This window comes from Dermacentor albipictus, chromosome 2, assembly GCF_038994185.2.
Source record: "Dermacentor albipictus isolate Rhodes 1998 colony chromosome 2, USDA_Dalb.pri_finalv2, whole genome shotgun sequence".
Taxonomy (NCBI): domain Eukaryota; kingdom Metazoa; phylum Arthropoda; class Arachnida; order Ixodida; family Ixodidae; genus Dermacentor; species Dermacentor albipictus.
The window spans coordinates 155,500,487-155,513,198 of NC_091822.1; the positions used below are offsets into that span (position 1 = coordinate 155,500,487).

General features: G+C 48.4%; 2 protein-coding genes across 8 annotated transcripts in view; both read right to left on the reverse strand.

Moving 5' to 3' along the window:
- LOC135915485 (solute carrier family 13 member 2-like) overlaps positions 1–12,712 on the reverse strand; it is a 39,482-nt gene that overhangs the window by 23,084 nt on the left and 3,686 nt on the right. For 3 of the 7 annotated variants that reach the window (XM_065448581.1, XM_065448584.1, XM_065448579.1), the window contains exons 1-3: positions 5,579–5,698; positions 3,558–3,691; positions 2,280–2,429 (exon numbers count right to left, since the gene is read on the reverse strand). In XM_065448581.1, coding sequence (XP_065304653.1) covers positions 2,280–2,429; positions 3,558–3,691; positions 5,579–5,658 — 364 coding nt within the window. In that variant the 5' untranslated portion in view covers positions 5,659–5,698. Of the gene's footprint in view, positions 1–2,279; positions 2,430–3,557; positions 3,692–5,468; positions 5,699–12,712 lie in introns of those variants that run through there. The other 4 variants (XM_065448583.1, XM_065448580.1, XM_070534125.1 and 1 more) reach the window with 3 other exon arrangements.
- On the reverse strand, positions 9,611–11,988 carry LOC135915487 (inosine-5'-monophosphate dehydrogenase 1-like). Its single transcript, XM_065448585.1, has one exon. It carries the CDS (start codon positions 11,978–11,980, stop codon positions 10,451–10,453), a length of 1,530 nt encoding a protein of 509 aa, XP_065304657.1. The 5' UTR covers positions 11,981–11,988; the 3' UTR covers positions 9,611–10,450.

The following is a 12,712-nucleotide window of genomic DNA, read 5'->3' on the forward strand; positions in this document are numbered from 1 at the left end:
TCATCGCAATATATATATATATATATATATATATATATATATATATATATATATATATATATATATATATATATATATATATATATATATATATGGTTGTGGAGGTTATTAGGTACGGCAGAAAGAGAGGAGCTTTGTAGGGCAACAGGAAAAGGAAGGAGGAAAGAAATAAGATTGTAGAGGTTCTTTGACTTTCTGAGCTCAATTACCGGAGAAAAAAAAGATTATTCTGAAACTCGTAAGTAACGGAGTATTTATATCTTTTTATGTCTTTTCTCGTGGCAATATATATATAGCCGTAGTCACCCACTCTTATCCGAAACTAATACCCCAGTCACACGAGCATGCCAAAGGTCCTTTGAAGGTAAGGAGCATTGAGCTTTGAAAGGCACATTAGTTCAATGGATGTGTGTCGGTGCTACACGGTCTCCAGGTAGTCTCCTTTGAAGCTTTTAACAGAAACCCCAACATGTCCTTAGCGCTGCCATCGCCTCGATAGTAATAAAAAAATATGGCACAAATGCATCTTATAATTAATTTGCCATATTTTTTCAGCAATATTTATTTTTCCTAATACATAGAAACATCAAAACAAAATGTACGCGTAGTAAAGGCATTACTTTACGAAATATTGATGTATTTATAGTAATGATGACCACCATGTGTACCGCTTCGTACATCGCATGTTGGCGTCGATTATTCGTTGTTTCCCTTGCTTCAGCTGTTTTGTTTCATTCCTTGTACGCTGCTTTGTTTGGTACAGTTGCGATAAACGCCGCGAAAGAATCGCGAAACGAAGTGCGATCGGAACACCGAAATGTTAACTGAGACCAACCAGCATGAGACGACGAATAAGAGGCGAGTAGTAGCAATGTTCATTCATGTCATGTGATATGGTGCGTTTGGATGATGATGCTGCTTCGTGGAAGACGAGCACTGGCCGATGCGTGCTGTGAACACAGTGCCACGTTTGCTAGACCTCGCGTGTAGACGTGGTCGATCGATGACGTTGCCTCCTCTCGATGCAAACCACTGCTGACCGTGATTAACCGCGATCCGGCGGGAGCTGCCTGTGGCGCGGCCGCCATCTTGAAAGCGATCTGCGGTTGGGGGGCAGAGTGCGCCGGGTGCTGATAGCTTCGTGTGCGCTGTGTTCTCGCCGCTTGGTTCGCGTTGGAGCGAGAGGCAGCGCGAAGGTCAATTCGCGCGCTGCTTAGGGCTTCATATTAAATTATGGGGTTTTACGTGCCAAAACCACTTTCTGATTATGAGGCACGCAGTAGTGGAGGACTCCGGAAATTTCGACCACCTGGGGTTCTTTTAACGTGCACCTAAATCTAAGTACGCGGGTGTTTTCGCATTTCGCCCCCATCGAAATGCGGCCGCCGCGGCCGGGATTCGATCCCGCGACCTCGTGCTCAACAGCCTAACACCATAGCCACTGAGCAACCACGGCGGGTAGGGCTTCATCTTGAAAGCGATCTTGTTTTACGTGAAGGACGGACGGACAGATGGGTTTTCCTCGTTGGGTAGGCATATAAATACTTACGCATTTAACAACAATTTTAAAGAAAAGGACGCTTTGAAATTTGTGGCGTCCGACTGGCGTATCGGCGCTGGGGTTCCGGTGCAAAATTTAAAAAAAAAATATGGAAAGGTGGTCTTCATTTGCACTTCCCATGATCAACTTATTAGAGCAACATAGAAAAATAGGGTTCTCAAAGAATATCAGTCTAAACTTATTTGTCGTTTGTCGTTATCGTCCCACTAAATTCCTCTTTGGTGTCCGTCCAATAACGAAGGAATGGGCCTTCGTCCGTTGCGGTATAGCCCAATGGCCATGGCATGACGTTGCTGAGCTGGTGGTCCGGGGTTCGACACCATCGCGCGGCGGTTACATTCCGATGGAGGCGGAACGCAAGAACGGCCGCATATTTAAGAATTATGTGCATCTATTTAAAAAAAAAAGAAGGTCCCGTTTGGTCAAAATTCATCCGCAATTCACTACGGCGTGCCTCGCATTCAAATCGTGATTTCACGCGCACGTAAAACCTCCGTAATTTAATTTTCAGATTCGGAGCGGGCCTTAATTAGAGAGCTTTAGTTTAGGGGACGCAAGCGGCTTGCGTACGCAAGAAATAGGGCCGACGCTACTGCGCATGCGCAGACTCAGACGTGGCGGTCTGCGCATGCGCAGTAGCGTCGCCCCGAGTTCTTGCGTACGCAAGGCGCTTGCGTCCCCTAAACTAAATCACTCTATTAGCGCGCCGAGCGCTCACATTGAAGTACAGGGTGGTCGTCTTGGCGCTGCTCAGGACGCCGAACATCGGGAACAGCACCAGGGGCATGAGCGCCGTGACCGCCAGCGGGATCGGCTCGAGCGTCCAGTAAGCCGCCATCCAGATCATGGCGTAAGCGCTGAGGCCAGCCTGCGCGTGCGTGGCATAATCATAGGGTGGCCATCGCTCAACGAGAAAAGAGAACACGACGGCGTTCGAAACCACCACACCCACAGCACCTCTTATAAAAACGGAAAAAGCCCGCGCCGTTTGCGCTTGAACTGCACCCGGACGGTGTAGTTTCGCCCGAAAGGCGAAGCATCGATTGCGATAGCAAATTAGTAGACAGCTGTACGAAGTAAGGACAGTAGCTTTATCGGCCGTACGAACTCGTGAACATTCGCTTGCTAACTAAATTCACAAAGAATGCTGTCACGCGCGCACAAGCAAGCATGAACGCATCTTGCTCGATGACCGCGCACACTCGCTGTCAGAACGTTGGCGTGAGGAATAGCGGCAGCAGCAGCGAGCGAATTGACCTTCGTGCTGCCTCTCGCTTCAACGCGACCTAAGCGGCTAGGGCACAGCGCGCACCGAAGATATCAGCACTCGGCGCACTCTGCTCCCATCGCAGGTCGCTTTCAAGATATGTGGCCCCCGCAGCCCCGCCATACGCAGCAGCCGCCGAAGTAGAACGCCACCCAACCCCCTATCTCGCCCCCCCCCCCTCTAGATTGAGTCGCCATCAACGGCTTACCATCACACGCTTTCACTCGCACATACAGTATACGGCGCGCCGCGACAGTGTTATCGTACTCTTTATACCGAATATCACTTCATACCGAATATCACGCCTACGACGGGAACGCGCCTGGAGTGTCCATGTAATTGCTACCGCAATATACGCGGCTGCGAATATAGGCGGATGTGACAAATACAATAAAAGTCTGGCACTCTTAAAAGCTAAGCTGAAGCACTCGCTGCTTTTCAGCTAAAAACCTAATGTAACGGGTATTTTTTTCTGAGCACTAAGAAACGGTGAAGCTTTAGGATTGGTGGGGCTTGCTAAGCAGTCGTTGAGGCCGCTTTTTCTATTGCCAGTCTGTCCTTTTACCTAGGAAAACTGAAATAGATTAATTAATAATTAATTAATTCATTCATTCATTCATTGAGTTATTGACGTTGCTCCCGACAGGAATGTTTCCTGCATTTAAGAGAACTAAGGGCCTCCCTCGGATACCGCTTTGCAGAGCGATAGTTCCCCTCACAGTCTCTCACCTTGTTTCCCATGTATATAGGCAGCGGTAGAAGCAGCAAGGGCACCGCGAATATGTACCACAGCTTCCAGCCCACGAACGCCTTGCGAAACCCGGGACATAAAGGCATGCCGGTTCCTCACGGGGCAGCAAATCCTACGTGAGACATAAAACAAGGGAATTCGCGCTGCTGTCAAAACCCTACATTCCAAATGCGCATTTGTAAACAAAGAGTGCGCTGTCACGTGTACTGTTCAGAAGCGCCGAGTTGCGGATGGGCACGAATAAGAGTTTCATAGCTTGGTATTAAATTGGGTGGCAGCACAAGTACGCAGCAAGAAAAGAGCAGACGACAATGTTGGTTTTACAATGACATTGATTCGCCGCCGTAAGTTCTGCATCAGTCAAGCTTTACGCAACAGCTCAGGGACGTCAGTCAAGGCTCAGGTGCAGTTCCCATTGGTACTTTCAGCTGGTTCCTACCGGCCTCCGACTCGGTATGCAGGGATCACGTGATCGATTTTCCATGGGATTTCGGTAGTGCTCCCATAGGTTGGAGGGGGTAGCGCCTACGAGAGCTCTGAATACGAGAGCACTTTAAAGGGACACTAAAGGTTACTATTAAGTCAATGTGGACTGTTGAAATACCATCCCAGAAACCTCGAAATGCTTGTTTCGGGCCAAGGAGAGACTTATTTTAAGAGAAAATGCGTTCTGAAGCGTCCGCGTTCCTCTAGTGCAGTTCAAATCGCCCGCCCTCCGGTCGAGGAGTACTGACATCATGGTCTCATAGTGACGTTGTGCCATCGGCGAGTAGAATGGTGTCCGCAGACGGCGCTACAGCTTTTCTGCGCAAAACGCAAACGCGCGGCCAGAAACAGAGCCAAGACAGAGCCGACAGCAGAGCGAAAGCGGGAGTATGGTGGCAAGCGGAAGGAGAAACGCGCGACCATAAGCTGGTACTTCATTCTATGAAGCAAACTTCGACGCTCGTCGCAATGGACCCTGACAACGACAGATTGGCTCGCGATGGTGGGCTCAACGTCAGCGATTTGAGCACTGGCGAGCGCGACGTGCTGCTGAGGGCTCGCGCTGCCGGCGTCGTTGCGTACTACGACGGCGGCCTCGACACCGGCTCTCCGGAGCGGGAAAGCAACGAGGGCTTCCCACGACATCACAAGGACGTGGCATTCTCGCTGCTTCTTCCAAATGAAAGCTTCGTGAGCCAGCAGAACCCGCACAGCACGACGCGATAACGAAACTACTGAAACTCCAAAGCGTGAGCGGCGCAAAGTCGAGCCCGCAGAGTCGAGCGAAAACGAAACCTTTCGACCACCCATATTACTGAAGGGTAACGTCAAAATGTTATTTTTTCTTAGAATCGAATAGACGTAGACAAGTAGCATTTTTTCCCGTCTTATAATCGAATGAAGTGATATTTTTATTACGAGCAGTTGAGTATTAGTAACACAAATTATGAGGAGTCCTTTCGTCATCGGGCTAGTACCGGAATGTCGCTGGGGGGTCTCAAATCGTGTCATGCATTTACCTCAATTTCTCGGTTACTAAAGCTCTGTTCGCGATTAAATTGACGCCTTAGACGTTCTAGAACATTGCTCTACCACTTTAACTTGAGTTTCTGGTAACCTTTAGTGTTCCTTTAAATGAACGAGGCGAATGTGCCCCGAGTGTTGGATTTCGACCAGCCGATTGCAGATCGCGCCGCGATAGGGTTCTACATCGCTCGAAGACGACTTGTCGAACGTGCCATATCATTTTGTCGCTCACCCGGAAGCTTTAGCACGGGGCTGACTCTTAGCTTCCTATATATATTCAGGTCAAGTTTCCAGAAAAGACAAGGGTAAGTTCATCGCGTACGCGACGAATAAAGCCACTAATACGCTGCAGCTGCAGAGATTACAGGCGTACGTACGTTTGCTGGCCATTACCGCGCAATCGAAACTCCGCGTGGCAATCCAAGCGCAAAGTCATTCTCGCTAGCTGCTACTTGGATGAGGGAATGGAACGTGGCTCAGGCATTACCGAATCCGCTGGCAAAAAGTTCCGACGCCGATCTGCACGGCTGAACTTGGAGAATGCCCGTACAGCGAGCTCCGCATCATCCGAGCACCGATCTTCTTCTACGTTTCGCCTCGTTCACCACGCGCTTGCGGGGAGCGCTTCTTCTACCTCGGCCCCCGCCCATAACTTTCGCCAAATAATTTTTTTTTAAGACAATGTCTTTGTTGGCGAGTTACCACCCGTTTTCCGTATCGGGCATGTCTCTTTCTAGCCTCTTTCGTGCAACGATCGAAAAAATAATGCCGTCTAAAAATTTGACAAACCTCATGATGATCACGACGAGGATGATGGTGATTAACCCTACGATAATGATGAAAACATTCTTTATCGGTCTTGAGAATTGGAGGTTGATCCCCTTCTTCCGGAAGTCAGTTATTGGAATCGCATAATTTGTTATGCAAGAGCCGCGTTGATGACGACTAGGTTACTAGGTTAATAGGTGGTGGTGGTGGTGATGATGACGATGATAATGATGATAATAATGATGATGATGATGATGATGATTATGATGATGATGATGATGACGACGACGACGACAAAATTTGGAAGGCGATTCAACCTCTGGTTGACGCCGATCAAACGTCGCTCCAGCGCGGCTCTCACCAATAATCATGCCGTACAAAAACGCGTTCTAGCTATCTCCCAGCTCGCCCAATAATACACCGACTTTCATCGCCTTCTACTAGACGTTGAATCGCCTGATAACTTTGATTTCTTTATTTATGGGAGTTGCCACAAGACCGCATGAAACACATATAACATTAAAGAAAGTCGAATGAAATCTTGCAACCTTATATTTATTTACATGTTTCTTCATTTTCAAGTACTGCTATCACCGCATGTATTGCTATCACCAAAATGGGACTTTCACAAAACGAGGTTACAAAAGAAGTAAAAGAAGAAAGTGCAGGTTGTATCCCTTGCGACATCCCACTTCAAAATTTAGCATTACCTTTAAACAGCACTACTATTCTCTCCCTTGGAGCAACAGTATTGGGATACAGCCACAGGAACATATGCCTAGCCATTTATAATTTTATATGTGGCACAAAAAGAATGTCTTGTTAATAGTTCTTAGTTTCCACAATTGATTTACTTCTACTTCAGTCTACGAAATTCAAAAAATATAAAAGCACAAATACACAGTTTAAATCCTTCTGGTATTGTTGTTCAAAAATTTAGCTTACCCAAGTTTAAGTATATGTTTCTTTTAATAATTTAGTATTCCTATCAACGCAAGGTTTACTATAGTATTGATCACTAGTTTTACTCAGGTATTCCCAGTTTATTTTTCATCTTGGATTATATATTTATTTTACTTTTTGTGTTAGTTATTTATTAACCAAATTCGTTTATTCATTCAATCATATTACCACCCGATTCGTGGCCTATCCCCCATGGTGGGTTTGTGCCATTTGTTGAGGATTCATCATTATCATCACAAAAAAAAAAGCGTGTATCTAACGCCCGTCATCGAGATAACAAAGATACCATGCCCCAGCTAACGCGGGTCAAACTGGTAAGAAAAAAAAATAAAAAAAACTTCGGGGACGCTAAAGCATCGCCTTTAAGAGTGTAACGCGATAGCACTCAAAGACCTCTGACTGCTTCTTAAGCTTCCTGGCAACTGCAGCTTATGTAGCGGTAATGTTTACCGAGAAGCGCTGTCGGCGAACGCTATGCACGAAGGCGAGCTTCCTGGTAGAAACGCGGCCTCTGCGCGCGCGATCTCCGGGATCACATGGTTTTCAGGTCTCTGTTAGCGTTTCGCACTTTTAATATTTAAGCCTGACAAGATTTAGCATAAAATGCATGCGCCGTCCATGTTTTGTTTCGCGACATTTGTTTGTGGGCTGTCGGTCTCAAGATTCTGAGGAACAACTTTGCCACGAATGTAAGACAACGTATGAGCAACTTTAGTGATAGAATGGTGGAGTAATATAACCCGCATTTGCCGCATGGCATATATAGCAAGGTGTGGCACGTACGTACACCTAAATATTTATGGATGGCTTTTTTTCTCTAACAGACGCTGACGCCGGATTTTCTGCGACACCGGGCCCTAAATGCTATCGCGATGAATAGGCTGTAAGATGTGATGGTGTAACCAACATCTGTGTAAGATGTAAGGTGGAAGATGTGATGGTGTTTTATTAGCAGTCGCCTTGCGCACACTGGCGAATTTTTCGAATAGTTATATACTCAAAAATTAATTGCCTAGAATTTATAATTGATCGCATATTTGCGTAAGCTTGCACGTCGAAATGTGCATCTCATCCGATTATCACGTTCAAGAGGTTCCAGCTCGCTACATTTCCCCCGGCTATATTCTCCGTGTTCCAATGTAGTAACGCAAAATGCGAAATGAAAATGTGAGCGGCGATTGAAAGGTAAATGCGAGAGAAATGCGTGAGCATTAAGGTCGAACCTCATTGAAGTCGCGGGTCCATGATTAAAACCGCGCTCACCATGTTGCAGAGTGTTCTTCGGGAGCACACTCGACACACTTCCTGCCTATAGGTCTTTGAGGAGCGATGCGCAATTGACGGTAGCTTAGAAGGTGTGCGTGCACGTGTTTGTGCGTGTATACATACATACATACATACATACATACATACATACATACATACATACATACATACATACATACATACATACATACATACATACATACATACATACATACATACATACATACATAAATACATACATACATACATACATACATACATACATAAATACATACATACATACATACATACATACATACATACATACATACATACATACATACATACATACATACATACATACATACATACATACATACATACATACATACATACATATACATGCTCTTCTAAGCTCTCCCATTCCTTATTTACCTCTACCACCACGTGACCAGCTTCCCACGCTTCGCACACTACACCTTTTTCAACTTTGGCGCTCTTGATTCTAACCCATCAAAAATATCGTGAGCCTTTCCACTCTGCGAAGGTGGATCACCAGCAAGGCTATGTAGCACACGACAAAGAGGTGACACAAAATTTTGAACAAAGGTACGAACACAGTTATTGTCTTGATCAGTGGTCATCGTGACGAAATGTAGGCCTGCACATTTATTTTTGTACGTTCGCGTCCGCTCGTGTTATACCTTCGTTATGCACATTCGTGTTTTCGTTTCGCGACATATCCAGGCAAAAAATTTGAGACCGAAATCACCGTGCCGACTGGCCAGTGTCGTCAGCGCCTTCCCAGAGGGAGTGGTAGTTTGGGAACGCTGGCATGACGAGCGGCCACGTAGCCAACTATGGAAGAGGACGACGGCAAATGCGCAAGCAGTGGCACGAACCGTTCTTGATGATGATAGGTTTTGCTCGCACACATGATAATTTCATGAAACCCTAGTCATAAACAGCTTCGACCACCTCGAGGAAGAAGAGAGCACCGATCCCCCTCTCCCTGCCCCACAGAGCACCCCTTTTCTGCCGCAAGGCTTTGCCTATTAAACGCAGAAATGAACACGTATTAAAAAAAACAGCTTCGCTGTAAAAAGAAAAAAGAGGCAAGCCGCGGCTGCTTGCCAGTAGCTGCAAGTCATAATACGCCGTACGGAAAGCCGTGTGATCAAAAGATTTGCGCAGGTCCGACAACCGGCGCTGAAACCGTGAGAAAGCGAAGGCGAAGGTTTCTTGCCGTTTGCGCGGACGTGGTTGCTTGACGCTGATGCCTGACGTTGTTTGCTGCATAGCCCTGACGTTCACTTCATGCTTTCCGATTCTTACTTTTTTTGCCGAGGCCTTCCTACAGGAATCTCTGGTTGTTTCGTCTCATGGCCGCTCGGATTAATACCACGAGACTGCCAGTAAGCACTCGCACGTGAGCGCGTTGTTTGTCGCGGTCGGTGCGTTGACGCTCCAGTCTATTGCGTTCGACTTTGCCTTTTGTGCAATGCCCGCGCGCTGTGAGCGCCGTGGTCGAGAGACGCGAGACTTTGACGCCAGAGGCGAGACTTGCACGTGAGGGCGTTTAATCACAACGCCTAAGACATTGTGACGCACTGACGAAGTCCAGTGTTTATACAATTACGCGAACTTGTATCACCGCGAACAACGGGGTCAAGCAAGAGTCATACAGCCTAAACGAAAGCTCGTGCAAAACGAAATGTAAAAAGATATACTAAATTTTCACGGCAATTACTGAATCATCATCATCCTAAAGGCAAACGAACGATCGAAGAACAGACATCAGACGAAGACGAACAAAACGAACAAAACCACCTTGAATCGAAGAGCGCATACTGCGTACAATATTTCGTCCTCCTCCGCATTCTTCCTCAGTGCTGTCCCTTTCCTGTTCTTCTAATTAAGGCTTCCTCCGTTTGTGACTTTCGCACTATTGTTTCAATGCTCTACCTCCTGGTTACACTCGTTCCCTTGCTGCGGTTAGGCTACCGTGTGACCGGTTTCTCCCATTCGCGTCTGTGACGCTGATCGCCGGTCTTTCGCTTGATCCACAGATCCCAACGGCGGTTTAAACCAGGCCGACTTCTTTCTCACTCTGCTTATCCACAATTGCTTTTTCTTTGCTTTCCTCTATAGTCGGCACCTGCGGCGCGTGTTCACAGTCCATGCCCTCCACGTGGTCGATTGACGCCCGCTCAAGCAGCACAGTCAACGCACAAACCACGCCTCCTAGCTATTACTAACTTCTTCGACATTATTAGGTCAACCGTCTTACAGGTCCCACCGTCCGTACACGCCCCCCTCCCCCCCCCCCATTCAAATACGCTTCTTTCTTTCTTTTTCAACACCTTCCTTCCTGCACTTACTTTCATTGTCCTACGTACGAGTGCAAGCCATGCACTCCACCTTCGGCCTGAGCCGACACCGATCTCTTCTCAAACTTGATGTCGCCCGAGTACATGTTCGTCCTGAGCACGTCCAGGCTTCGAGCGCCAATGTCTTGGCAGCCCAGCCTGATGCCCGCGATGAGGTACGGCACGTAGCGATGGACCGATCCTCTGTCCACAATGTTGCCCGTCACCCCCTGGGCCACGCGCACCGCATCCCGTTCGCTCTGGTGGTAGCGGCTGAGGCTGCCGCTGGCCTCGATGCTGGTCATCGCGTCGAGGGACCCCATGCCGCGGTACTTCTTGAGGCGCACCCCGTTGGCGAAGAAGTACTCGCCGGGCGCCTCGGTCGTGCCCGCCAACATGGCGCCCATCATGACGGTGGAGGCACCCAGGGCCAGGGCCTTGACGAGGTGGCCCACGCAGGAGGCGCCGCCGTCCGCCACCACGGGCACCCCGAACCTCCTCGCGTACTCGGCCACCTTGTACACCGCCGTCGCTTGCGGCCTTCCGCACGCGAGCACCTCCTGGGTGATGCAGATGGAGCCGGAACCCATGCCGACGCGAAGTCCGTCCACACCGGCGTCGATGAGGTTCTTCGCCTGAGCGGACGTGACGACGTTGCCGCCGATGACCTGCAGGCTCGGGTGTTTGTTCTTGATGTACTTCACCATGGTGACCTGGTAGACGGAGTTGCCCTGAGAGGAGTCCAACACGACGACGTCCACGCCAGCCTGGACCAGGAGCTCGAGGCGCTGCTTGTCGGCTTCCCGCGTGCCCAGGGCTGCCCCCACCAGCAACTGCTTGTTCTCGTCGTCGGAGGACAGCGGGTAGCTGCGACGCTTCTTCAAGTCGGCGCGAGAAATGAGCGACACCAACTCGCCCTGCGGGTTCACCAGAGGAAGCTTGCCTTTCTTGCTCTTTTGCAGCAGCGAGTTGGCCTCGGCCAGCGTGATCTCGGAGGGCGCCACGACCAGGTCCTCTAGCGGCGTCATCACCTCAGACAGGCGCTTGTTGTGGTCTTCCGGAGGAAGAAAGTCGATGTCCCTGGAGGCGACCAAGCCGAGCAGCTTGCCACCGAGCTTCCCGGTGTCGGTGACGGGAATGCCGGCGAAACCGCGCCTCCTCTTCACGTCCACCACGTCCGACACGCAGTTGTCGGGGCTTAGAACAACCGGGTCGTTGATGAAGCCGTTCTTGTATCTCTTCACTTTGTTCACCTCGCTGGCTTGGCGCTCTGCAGTGCAGTTGTGGTGAATGATGCCGATGCCCCCGCAGAGAGCCATCGCGATGGCCATCTCTGACTCTGTGACCGTGTCCATGGGCGACGACACCAACGGTACCTCGAGGGTGATCCTTTTGGTGAGCTTGGATGTGAGGTCGACATTTTCCGCGTCGAAGTCGATGTAACCGGGAAGGATGAGGAAATCGTCGTAGGTGAGCCCGCCGCCGGATCCGAGTAGCTGCTGGGCGGTGACGCCATCCTCCTGAAACGTCGCCTTCTCCGACATGATCTTGTTCTTACTCACCAGACAACGGTACATACCCACTACGAGGCCTCGGCCAAGAAACGGGTGGTGTAAAGATTACTAAACGATTTATAACTGCAATTTTACAGTAAGGTGCATTTTTTTAGATCGTCAGAGCAAGGTGGTTCGTAGTTGAAAACATTTTCAGGCATTGAAAAAAAATTATTATCAATAAATAATTTTGCGAAGTGATAATTTAAAAGATACAATAATGACTTTCGCGAACTTAACAAGGCAGGCATTTTGTGTAATGATGAAATGCCAGCAAAAGAAGCGTTCGTGTGGCTGTAGCCCAACGATGACGCGTCAAAGTAATTGACAAAGTCGATGCTTGAACTTCTCACGTAACGGCGACGATCTTTCAATGGATTTCTTGTAGTTCGGTTTATAACGTTTATAACAACAGTGGGGAAACTTGTGCGAGATGCTGGAAGTTCATGTTTGACAAGCAGCAGCCCTAAATAGATGAAGACGAAGTCCTTGACGGGAAAATCAACGAAAAAAAAATAAAACTTAACGGTAGGCGAGACAAGGTGGTACGCCGCGATGCGGTGGAGCGAGCCAGCAGAACACGTAAAAGTTATAATTTCTCTGTATGCGTAATTGATGCTCTAACAAACCCAAAGAACATAAGAAAGGCATCTACGCGCGTTCACGTTCACCTCTGCTTGTGATATCGGCGTACGAATCCATGCAGGCATGAACAGAGTTTTC

Coding starts and splice junctions, on each gene's coding strand:
- LOC135915487 (XM_065448585.1), bottom strand. CDS start 11,980: ATGTCGGAGAAGGCGACGTTTCAGGAGGATGGCGTCACCGCCCAGCAG.